Source organism: Chaetodon auriga, chromosome 6 (genome assembly GCF_051107435.1).
Source record: "Chaetodon auriga isolate fChaAug3 chromosome 6, fChaAug3.hap1, whole genome shotgun sequence".
NCBI lineage: Eukaryota > Metazoa > Chordata > Actinopteri > Chaetodontiformes > Chaetodontidae > Chaetodon > Chaetodon auriga.
Window position 1 is genome coordinate 15,783,890 of NC_135079.1, and position 12,060 is coordinate 15,795,949.

Below are 12,060 nucleotides of genomic sequence, written 5' to 3' on the forward strand. Positions count from 1 at the left end.
TTCTTGCATAGTAGAATAATTTTCAGTTCCCTGTACACTCATATATAGGACTAACTGCGTCTTGATTTTTACAAAGAATTAGACTTTAACACTTTGCCAAACGCCAACTTGATCAATTACACTGCACCATATGAGAACAGGCTCCTGTAGTGTAATGCAATTAAATTCAATAACCCTGAAGCTTTTCATGCTGATTTTTTATCAACACTGGGGGAGCATTTATTGAAGACAAACTCCTCTGTGTGATGAATTACATGATGGCGCTTGAAGTGTACGCACAAAGGGAAGAGACTAATGAGAGTATCCCACAATTGTGTTCATTTTATCCCCGTTAATAGCCATGCAATACGTTGGGTTAGCACGCTTTTATTTGCATTTAGCTATTCCAAATTGTATTCCTGACATCACAGCATAGACAACAGCCTATACATCTCAGTACATGTTATGATATGTGACCGCAGGACAATTGCCTCGCTGCTGATTGACTGTCTGAAAAAAAAAAAAAAAGGTTGTTCGCCCCAGACTGGCCACTGGATGGAGGCCATGTTTCAGCCACCTTTTATTTACCACTAATCTGGTCAGTTGTCACGCAATTGAAATCAACAAAGCGCATCTCCCTGCTTGACGCCGCCGAGCCTCCTAAAAACCGTAGGCCTCCAGACGAGCCATCTGGCGTTCTGTAGTAAAAACCACAGGCCCCGCCCCTTTGCTTACACTCTCCAATGTGCCATAGCAACCGGGGCCGAGCCCCCTGTTCCCGCGCAATGTTCCCATCCTTATAAGGCCAGTAGAATGCAGACGCACGGTCACGTCACACGTCGTTTATGTAAATACTTTGATTGAAGAAAAAGAAAAAAAGGCTTCTGCCCTACTCTGAAATGGAGGTGTGGATACGACGCATGCGCATTGCGTCCACAACTATCCAGTCCCGTCCACAAGCGCAGACATCAACAAGGGAGCGGGTTACTGATGCGGGTTGATTTTCATAATAGTCACACCGTAACGACGCGCTGTAAGGACTATTACTTTGTATCAGCTTCACGCAACTTGTAACAAGGTAACGAATGCAGCCGCTTTGTGCGTGTTTTGTCGGGTCTTTGGGGCTTTAAGGGGCTTTAAAAGTCTTGGCTGTGCTTTTCAGATGTGTAATTCAAAACAAGCTTCGAGTTGTCTCAGAACAATTGCTCTTTTTTAGGCCTGCGGCAAGACCGACCGGGTGGTCAACTTGATGCGTAGGGCACGTTGTAAGCAATTAAAGTAACCGGGCAAAGTGGAAGGAAGGCGAGGTAAACGCGAAGAATGGGCTTCATGTGCAAATGTGATGAGCAAGGAATGGCTGTTGTTATTATTGTTTGTTTCAGTGCATTCGGCTGCTGGGGGGGAATCACTCCCGTTATCTCTCCCGAAACGTGACTTAAGTCGTTTATTGAGCGTCCCGGTCGGAAACCTGCTCTTCTATACAGCATTAATGTCCACATCGTGGCTGTAGTGCGTCTGCAGTCTGCTCCACATTTACGGCTGCTAAATAAGCCAAGTTGAGTCTCTCACGCCCACCCGGACCACAGATGCGTCTCAGCACGCGGCCGCTGCTGTCAACAAAACAGCTTCCGCGAACACAAACTATGTATGAACGCTTTATTCAAGTCTAGCTGGTTAAAAGAAGATGTTGTTTAGCGTAAGAACACAGTACAAGCGCCGACTTTCGTAAAGCCGTCGCTTTGAACTTCGTGCACATGTAGTTGAAGGACTGTTGCAGTGACGCGGCCGCGGAATAACAAAGAGTAAAGATCAAATTACACGATTATCTGAGAACGGCTTCCCCCCCTCCTAGTCGAAAACAGGAAATTTTGCTTCGGAAATGCGTTTGCATGGGTTCATCTCGCTACATGGAGTTAATGCTGAGAGGGAAAGTCGGGCACCGTCGACCAGAGGACGGTCATCATAAAATGGGTGCGCATGAAGCAGGTCGTGTGGCATGCCATGCTTCCTCGCTGGAGTGGGCGGTGAAATTGGCGACTTGCACTTTTCTCTCGATGAAAACAAGTGCATTTCTCGCTGCCTTCTTTTATTTTGAAAAGTGGGGGTGATGTGCTTGCAAGTCTGGGCTGCTTTCGGCAGAATTTTTAAAGTTTACTTTCGATATTACAGTTTTTGCGGAAAATCGCATCACACCCCCTTCTCCACACTGCCTCCGCCTTTGAAGTGTGTTGCCATGTTGCGTTGCGTCACGTACTGTATTCTGCTGCAGAGATCGTCTGCAGTTTACAGATGAGACACTCGAAGGTGAATATGTGGTCGGCATCGTAAAATATCCCAGAGTACATGCAGCTGATACAGGGTTGTCTCTCTGTAACACCTGTAAAATGTCACATTTAATTCCATGGTATAGATTGCTTTATTGGACCATGTAAATACTCATGTGATCATATCTCTTTTGGTTATTATTAATTATTCCCCTCATTTTATGTCTATTTAAAGTCTGCTATATAATTTGTGACCTATGTTTTATGTGCTGCTAGTGTCTTAGACAGGACTGTCATGTAAAATACATTTTTAATCCCAGTGAAGCACTTTCCCAGTTAAACAGTCATAACTTCGGTGGCTTTATTTGCACGTTTATTTGCATGTTTCCGCAAATAAACTTTGTGCACCAGTAAAGTATACATGGATACATTTCCATGAAGGTTTGTACATTGAAATCTGGTTGCTTTTATATTTTGCAGGGCTGGATGTAGGCCTATTTTTTTTAATTTCATTTATATAATTATTTTTACCTCATAATGATGTATTTTGATAAATAATATGGTTCCACGGTTTTAATTTTTACACACTTATGGTGAAAAGAAATGATTTTCTATTCTAATTTGATCTGTTTTCAACTAGACAACTATTATTTTTCACTCTTATACTGAGACCTTCAGCCATCACGAGACAGTTTTCTGGTTGTCAGCCCCCCCACATTTAAACAGGGTCTGATATACCCAGCAGAGTGAGACGTCTGTCAGTATTCCTGCTCTCTGTCTGCTCTCTGTGGCACCGCACTGTCAGAAGACCCCGAGGACTGATGGCAAGAAAAAAAAAAATCCAGTCTGGGGGGCGCGGCTCGCAGTTTTGCCGCAGTTCAGGTCCACATGTGCTGTGGAGATTAAAATTTGCCTAGCAACATAATCATAATTCCTCTGCATAATCGGCGTGCTTATTGCGTTTCGAGTGATTTGCCCCCGACACGTTTATATTTTTGCATTTCTCTGAAACCGCGTCCTTATATTTTGGCAGTTTGTTTGTTTAACCGTATCAAATAACGTTTCCCCTGCAGCCTGGAGGATTGGGGCATGTGCGTGCTTATATTTTGAGTTTCCAAAATGAAGCGTGCATCCTGTGAGCACAGCATGGTGACATGATCTGTCTGACACGCTGTCTGACTGTTGACCTACTTCCCCCATGTGGGTCAAAGCAGAGGGATGCTCCAACAAAAATCGCTTTCCCTGGATGTTTTTAGTGCACTATAATCGTGACAAAACACCAGATTTTCTTTTAGTTAATTCAGATTAAGCTAAACTGAAATGTTTTGATAAAATATCACCTCTGATCTGAGTCAGAAATGTAGCCTATGGCTGCAGGGAGGTACTGCAGTTGACACATTATGCACACTGATGAGAGGCTGAGAGGATAATACTTAAATCATTTTTGCACGCAGATGTTTGGCTTTCATAAGCCAAAAATGTACAGGAGTTTGGACGGCTGCTGCATCTGCCGGGCAAAGTCTTCAAGCTCTCGTTTCACGGACAGCAAGCGGTATGAGAAAGACTTCAGGAGCTGTTTTGGGTAAGAGTCACAGCTGATCACGTGGGGGTGTGGGGAGACATTTTTCCTGTCTGTCACTTCTTCACAAACTACAATTGTCTTGCAGACTGAGCGAAACGCGATCTGGAGAAATCTGTAATGCCTGTGTGCTCCTGGTGAAACGATGGAAAAAGCTACCCGTGGGAACCAAGAAGAACTGGAACCACGTGAGTTGGGATCACAGCACTACTGCTATGGTTAGGCTGTTATTTTGTCATGATAAAATACTCATTCAGCCGTTATTTTCTCCTGTCCTCCACACAGGTCGTTGACGCCAGAGGAGGTCCCAGCCTAAAGATAACTTCCAGGCCCAAGAAGATAAAGTCCGTCTCCAAGAAAGCACGGCCGAGCCAGATCAGCCGGCTGCAGAAAGAGCTGAAAAGAAACAGTGAGTTCTGCATTGTGGCATTCAGTACATGTTTAATTGTACTCATTCATTTGTTCCTTAAAGAGTGGGCTTTTTTGTCATACATATGCATATGTCACATCTAATCATCCCTTCCATGTTTGCTTGGCTCTGCCCACCAGATTCAGATGCCCACAGCACCACCTCCAGTGCCTCTCCAGCCCAGTCTCCTAGCTACAGCAACCTGTCAGACGATGGCTCAGACACTGAGCTCAGCCCAGGATCCAGCCGCTCCCCTGTTTTCTCATTTCTGGACCTAACTTACTGGAAGAGGTAAGACAGACAATGCAGCACTCACACCTTTGTGATCCGCTGACTCATTGTTTAGCTTGTTTTTGACGCTATGTAAATATTACATGGAAATTTAAAGAGCTCTTTTTTGTCACAGTTGTACTTTTTCACATGTTCAAAATGTAAAGGCAAGACATCAGTTTTGACTGATGCTGCCTGATGAGACCGTGTGGGTGTACAGACTGTGTTTGATCAACCTCATCCTCATTCTCCTGTCAATTCTGTTCCATCTGTTAGGATGCAGCAGAATTACTTGTTTATAGTTAGGTGTAGAGACCTGAATGGGCCAAAAACTCAGGCCCTCAGCCAGGCAGTGTCTGCAGTTTCTCAGCCCGTGCCTGACCCAGACCTGAAACAGACTCCAGTATCACTATAAGCTCTCCCTGTCACATGCAAACACACACACACACACACAAGCACACAGTCCTTAGGATTTGTTTGCAGAGTCTGCACTGCATGTGGCCAGTTGGCTTGTTCTGTGTAGTCGTAATCAAATCAAAACTCAAAATGCTGCTTTTCCCGAAACATGAGGGACTTTTAGGAACTCCCCATGTTCCAACTTCTCCCTGATGCTCTGCATGGTCAACTGAACTGTCACATGTAATGCATGTAAATGAAATGCGTATGTACATTTATAATACAATCAGTACAGCAATAGTTCATACAATGGCCTATGTGTGCAAAAAGAAAAAAACAAGGCCTAAATCGACTCAGTGTGTTGAGCCAGTTGGGCCCAGACAGGCTTGCAAAACCTCTAATTTGGTGACATCCTCCACCCGGCTACAGGTCTAATGTAGAGTAATTGAGATCGCCTGTGTGGATATGCAGGGTCAAAAGCTTAAAACTAAAGTCTGTGACACCAGCTGAAAAATGTAAAAATGTGGTGCAATTGCACCACTAGTTGATGTTGAAATATAACCCAAAATGCAGAACCAGGAGTCTGCCATCTTTATTCTTTATTTATATCTTTATGGACTGCTCACCTAGTTTAATGGACCAGTTTTGTCTACTCTGGCCATTAACTTAAATGCACATTTACACTGCTTTACAGTGCTTTCCAGACAGATAATGTTTTCAATTTATTTCTAGGGGTAAAAAATGAGTAGAGACTTGAAATTTGCCTGAGATAGATGATCCATCACACCACACCTCATGCCTTCCTCTGCAAGATTTAAACAATTAAAGAAATCCATTTCACCCACTTGAATAGAAACAACATGTTGTGTTTCTCCCAGGCAAAAGGTGTGCTGTGGAATAATCTACAAGGGGCGCTTCGGGGAGGTGCTCATCGACCCCCATTTGTTCAAACCGTGCTGCCGCAAAAAGCAACGGCAGCAGCAGCAACAAGAGGAGGAGGAAGAGGAGGAGGAGGAGGAAGAGGAGGAGGAGGAGGAGGAAGAGGTGGAGGTAGAGGAGGGCCCAGTGGGCGTGGACGTCAGTGGGCAGAAATCCCAGACGGAAGAGGAAGTGAAGGAGACACCGGCGTGTGAGGAAAATGCAGAGGCTGCTCAGCTATGTGTTACCATGACGACACCTAGGAGCGGGGCGGTGGTGGAGCAAGGGTGGTGAAGTCGTCATCTCGCCCCTCCCTCCTGCACACATCTCTGAAGAAATCTTGGGGTGCTGTTTTTTTATTTGCTCAAGCACTTACAGAAAGGAGTTGCCTCAGATTGCCTTCAATCATAAAGCAGCTGTAAATCCTTTGGTCTTCTCCATAATAATGTCGGAGGTGTTATTTTGAAACGGTAACTTATGGACTGTTGTGTTTCCACTTTGTCTCTTATTTTGTATTTAATATTCTCACCATCCTGACGATGGACCATCATCCGTGGTGTTTTTGATCGACTGTAGATAAAATGCTGGAGCTCTAGTTTGCTGGTACATTTAGAAGATTTTGTTCCAAAACGCAATAGATCCACTGACTGACAGAAAAAGGTGCTACTTGAAATTCATCACTCAACATTTCAGCTGATTCAACTCATCCTCAAGGTGGATATTTTATAAGCATATATGTTAAGATGACTAATATAATGAGATTAGTTTTGCTTTCTTTGTGAAGAGTAGATATCTCTTTTTTTGAAATGGTGGATATCTCGTTTTGGAATGAATGACACTTTACATTGACAGAGCACAGACTTGTACAGTATCCCCTGTGTTTGTATCTCTTCACATTGACATCCACTCCTATCAAAGAGTTTGTGTTTGTAGACTGGATTAGTGTCTCTGTGTGCAAATACTTGTGTGGGTCCCATTCAAATAAGGCCTATTCACAGCTTCAACAGCAAATACACCAGCCTTAATTGTGTGTTACAGACAGTGCTAGTGTTAATTCTGGATTGGTATTAAGGAACAAAAAGGGACAGTAGCTATATTTATCGTGGCCTCAGCAACACATAGTGCATTTTGCATGAATGGCAAGCCCACTCATCCAAAAGACCTAATGATCTGATGCATGAGTCTACTAAAATTGCATGGCCTTATATAAACTGTAAATCTTACTTTTATTTTTTGGATCCATTTCTCTGAAGTTTTAACTTATTTTTATATGTAAAAAAAAAAAAAAAGGATAAGGAAAAACAAAAGTGTCTTTGCATAATAATACCACACAATACAACAGCAAAACACACAATCGGTCTATTGTCATTCAGCAATATCAACATCAGTGATTTCTGTCATTCCTGGGTCAGTATACGGTAAAAGACTTTATACAAGCTGAAATTCTATGCCATTGCCTCTAATATACCACAAATGTGTTGTGATATATAGCCTAATATTACTTTATTTATCAAATTAAAGCCAAAGCACATTGAAATTCACCCAATGTCAAATCAATGCAGGTTTTCTATGGACACTTGTGCTTGTCCGAGGTCATTTGTATATATGTTTATGGGATTCTAAAAAGAACACTAATATGAAATTTCATACATGTGATGTAGTTGTCGGGAGCAGAGGGTGTGTTATGTACATATGGGGCTGGGCAAGCCTTATGGCTCCTATATGGGTTTCATTATTTATTTATTTCATATTTATTTGTATCACTGCATCCCCGCTTAGAAGTGTAATGAATTCTTTTCATCCTTAGCTTATACGTAGTACGGTTTTGTACATCAGAAATCGAATGTAATTCTCACGCAGGCTTTGTTTGACATTGCGTTGAATTACTGGATGTCAATATTTGTGAAATGTTGTTAAGTATTTATTTGCTCATCAGTTGAGTTGCGTGCAACCTAACTTATTCTGTACCATCATCTTAGATCTGTATCACGTAGACTGAAACAAATGATAGATTGCAACCAAACTGTGCTTTCCCCTTTTCACCTGTAGCTTAACAATGTTACAGAATAGTAGGATACCTAACTCTAGACTTGCATGTACTGTTGCTATGCATTTACTTAGCTTACAAGTTAGATAAAGCGGTTTTGTATTTTTTATACATCATGTACTTTTTTTACTTGTCCCTTAATAAAAGTAATTTTGTGAGTTTTCTGGAAGTGTGGAGTGAATTTATTGGTATAAAGTGGGTAGGTGGAGAAAAATGAACTCAGCAGGATGATCCAAATTCAGTTGACGATAATAGATTAAGAATAATTTAATTAATTTCCCTGAAAAGACTTACGTTCATGGCAGTGATACAGGCACTGCAAGTATTACAAGGGAATATACTGTGAGGCAGAGGTGAAAGTGAATTTACAACATTTCAGATACATCGTACTGCACATCCATCTTAGTTTTTGTGAGTTGAGCCTCCAGACAGCAGGTCTGCCAGGTCATCTGATCAGTCTGAGCTGAGTCTTTCTTGGTTTTCTTGGGAGAATTTCTACATCAGAGTTTTACCAATCATAAGACTAATATACACTAGATTTAAAAGTGAGACTTTTGTTGTACCTCAGATGTACCTCACACTATTTACTTTTATTTACATGTACACTACACTTGCTTGAAATTAAAACAAAGACATTCTTTTTTTTTTTTTTTTTTTTTTTTTTTTTTACACATTTTCACGGTAAGAGTAATTTTTCACACCATGCAAACTATTATATCTGTCATTTTGAAAGAAAAGGTCAGTTAAGTCTGTGAATTATAAAGTAAGAAGCCTGGGTTTGGTGTGATTTATACAACATCCTACTGGTCTCAGTCTGGAATCCTGATTTTAAACAAACATGAACATTTTGTGCCTATGTTATATTGGGATTTTACACACTCATAAATGAAGGTTCACGAATTCCAGAGACTGCTTTTGGTATAACTTAATGTTTTCAGTTAACGCTGTAAGGGTATATTCAGGTAAAACATGCATTCTATTGGATGACACTGCATGCACTTCGGAAGTCGTTCACTTGTTTCACATCATAATAGTATGCACTTGGTTTTATTTCGTAGTTTTTAAAAATGATTTACTTTTTTTTATTGAAATGTATTCATGTATGGTTTTGAAATGTTTCCATACTTTCGCTGGAATCGATATTGTATAATTCAGCATCTGAAAAACAACGATATAACTTCATGAGGTTGGTTAAAATGTACACCTGTGATTTGCGCAGTTTTAAATAAAGAAAGGCAAAAGGAAGGAATGAAAAAAGCACCGGAAACGGTGGTCCTATGACGGGAAGTTAAAAAAAACACGGAAGTGCTTTGTTTTTGTTTCACAGGCAGCTGTCAGAGGCACCTTTAGGCTGCAGATGTCGTTTTAAAGCTGGTACCGGAGCAGCCAGGGTCGGAGCAGACGGCAGCAGTGGGACCTGAGGTAGCTTTTATCAGTTTTGTGGTTCGTTTGCCAGTTTAGCTCGGAAGCTAACGGCCAGTCAGCCTGCTCACAGGGAGCTCTGTCGATCTGTTAATGAAGCTAATAAACATGCTGCGATGGAAATAACACAGAGAAACAGCTGGAGGTGACTGACTGTAGAAGACGATACTGGTATTAGTGTTACTGAACCTAACCTGTGTCGGCACTGATTATCTAAAGGTCCGTTAGTTTCATGATCAAGCTTTCTGCATGGGCTCGTGCTGTCAGTGCTTATGATGTTGAGAGTATTATATCATACTACTCGCGAGAGTAAATTTCTGAATAAAGGTATTATTTGCAGCTTTTTTTTTGACTCCATCGTCATCATGGTGGAGCCCACAGCATCTGGCGTGTTCTGCAACAGGATGCTGAGCATGGTCAACTCTGAGGATGTTAACGCCATCATCCAGGCTCAGAGACACATGTGAGTGGCATGATGGGAGTAGTCTGTTCAGCTCGATGTGGCTTTGGACTGTTAAATATATAATGGGTGAGCTGTTTTATGCAGCTGCATTTGCTTGCAAATCACACCTGCCTTGTTATTTGTAAACCAGCCTCTGAAGATACTTTTTGCTGAATTATTGTGAAAAACAGGCTTGATCGCTTTGAGAAGACTAACGAAATGCTGATCAACTTCAACGGGCTGTCTAACGTGCGACTGCAACAGATGAACGAGCGCTTCCTGCTCCACACCCGCACCCTTGTGGAGATGAAGAAAGATCTGGACAGCATCTTCAGAAGGATCAGGTAAGTCACTACTCGCCTGGTGCAAACAGACACACACATTTGTACTTATACACTATATTTCCGAGGATCCTCACTGACATAATGCATTCCCCAGCTGCTCACCCCAACCTTAACCATCACAACTAAATGCCTAACCCGAGCCCTTACCTGACCCTAACCTAAACGCCTTAACCCTCAAACAGCTCTTTGAAGATCTGTCCTCACTTTCTAAAAATGTTCTCAATCCCAAGGTCTAACTCTCAAATTATTTCTCACATTGATAGATGGACAAGTACACATAAACAAACACTTGCACAACATCTAATTACTGGTGTCCTCTGCTTCTGCAGGATGCTAAAAGGGAAGATTGCTAAACAGTACCCAGAAGCTTTCAGCAGTGAGTTTTCTTTCCAGTCATCATTTTGTGACCACAGTCTACATTCCCACATCAGCGTGTCTAAAATATCTCTGTTTTTTTCTGGCAGACATCCACGAGTCACCCATCCTGGAGGATGATGATGACGAGTTTGACCCAGTTCCTCCCAGTGTTGCCACCACAACTACAACAGCCACCTCAGAGCAGAGCACAGAGTCCTGTGACACAAGTCCTGATGTGATCTCACCTACTGTGAGCAGATGCTCTGAGGATCTCTCTCAGGAGCCACCCGACACGCCCACCTCTGATGTCTTAGAGACAGCCGTCCTACGGGACGAGGGTCCTGACTCTGTGCCTGCAGAGTAAAGCGAGCAGTTTGTGAATGGATTTTGAACCTTAAAACTATTTTAGCAGGAGGGCATGTTGTATAATTGAGTTTGCGTTGCGTTACAATGTTTGCAGACTTTCCCAGTTATTAATCTATCTGTTGGGAACAGCATCACAGCTATGAACTGTCCATGAGGATGCTGGCTTTTTGTTGGCATGCTTGTTTGTCCTATGCCTGCACAGCACTAAAATACCGCAGATAATACTTGAAGTTGTATAGTATCTCACTATAGATGTACTGTCTATCTAGTACTGTATATCTATGGGACTGACAGTGAACTTGAGCAACTCACACTTTATGTGATTATGAGCATATTTAATTTTTTTCACACCTGAAGGAAGAAATCCCCTGTGATGTCTTTTAAGATTTATGTTACTTGAAAGACAAAAGTTATTGTTCTCAACCTGAATAATACTAATGAGGGTCTGTGAGTAGTTACTGCTGTTGTTGTCATACTATTACAATATTGTAATATTGTAGCATTGTTATTCTATGGATGTTTGTTAATACATTCGAGAGTGTTTTCAGGAGCAAATTGATAATTAATTTGATGCTTTACTGATCCCTGCCAAGAAATTGTCTCTTTGTTTGCCTCCTACATTGCAGGGAAGGCTCATTGTTAGTGATCAGTGTCTCTGGAGCTGTTAGGGATTCTGCAAACTGTTCAAGGACACATGAGCAGTGCAGAGGCTGTTTGATTTAAGAGCTGGAGCCAGGTCACTCCTTACTGCCTATTAAAGATGCAGCTTTGGTGTAAAGAGAAAAATCCAGTCTAAAATTGAGTTAATTTGTTATTTCTGGCATATTTCTACATCTCAGTATCCCTTGTGGATTTGAAAAATGATCCCCTAAAAAATGATCCCAGAGAAGCTGAGTATAGCTGTCCATAGATGTGGACTAATGCTTGGATTGACTCTACAATATAAAATCAGTGGAATAATATAAGTAATTCATACAGTTAATTTTCCTTTACAGTTAATATAGAACTTGGGATTGAAAGGTGAACACTTATGCTCAAAATGTAGGCATTAAAGCAATAAACAAAGTCGACTCAAGGTTGAAATACCGATGGGGCTATGCTGGCAACTGCTCTGCTACCCTAGTACCCAAAAGTTCAAGGATCACTGGGTGCCTAAGGGACAGTCATCTCATAATCCATCCATTGGGCCATGTGATATTCCAGCATACTCTACAATGAACAGACAAGACAGGAACAGATAACAAGGAGCAGGCAGCTTGTTTTTGCC

At 41.8% G+C, this 12,060-nt stretch overlaps 2 protein-coding genes across 4 annotated transcripts; both read left to right on the top strand.

Annotated features, from left to right (window-relative positions):
* Positions 1-914: 914 nt before the first annotated feature.
* On the top strand, positions 915-8,025 carry LOC143322553 (SIN3-HDAC complex-associated factor-like). Of its 2 annotated transcripts, XM_076733825.1 has the most exons (7): positions 915-1,057; positions 1,196-1,286; positions 3,698-3,825; positions 3,911-4,010; positions 4,108-4,231; positions 4,372-4,522; positions 5,776-8,025. In XM_076733825.1, exons 3-7 carry the CDS (start codon positions 3,698-3,700, stop codon positions 6,107-6,109), a joined length of 837 nt encoding a protein of 278 aa, XP_076589940.1. In that variant the 5' UTR covers positions 915-1,057; positions 1,196-1,286; the 3' UTR covers positions 6,110-8,025. The 2 variants fall into 2 exon arrangements, with proteins under 2 accessions (XP_076589940.1, XP_076589939.1); XM_076733824.1 differs by lacking the exon at positions 1,196-1,286 and having other exon boundaries at positions 930-1,057.
* A 1,106-nt stretch (positions 8,026-9,131) lies between these two features.
* Positions 9,132-11,594, top strand: kxd1 (KxDL motif containing 1). Of its 2 annotated transcripts, none has more exons than XM_076733171.1 (5): positions 9,132-9,284; positions 9,625-9,747; positions 9,918-10,070; positions 10,400-10,446; positions 10,535-11,594. In XM_076733171.1, exons 2-5 carry the CDS (start codon positions 9,650-9,652, stop codon positions 10,789-10,791), a joined length of 555 nt encoding a protein of 184 aa, XP_076589286.1. In that variant the 5' UTR covers positions 9,132-9,284; positions 9,625-9,649; the 3' UTR covers positions 10,792-11,594. The 2 variants fall into 2 exon arrangements, with proteins under 2 accessions (XP_076589286.1, XP_076589287.1); XM_076733172.1 differs by having other exon boundaries at positions 9,175-9,503.
* The last annotated feature ends 466 nt before the right edge of the window (positions 11,595-12,060 follow it).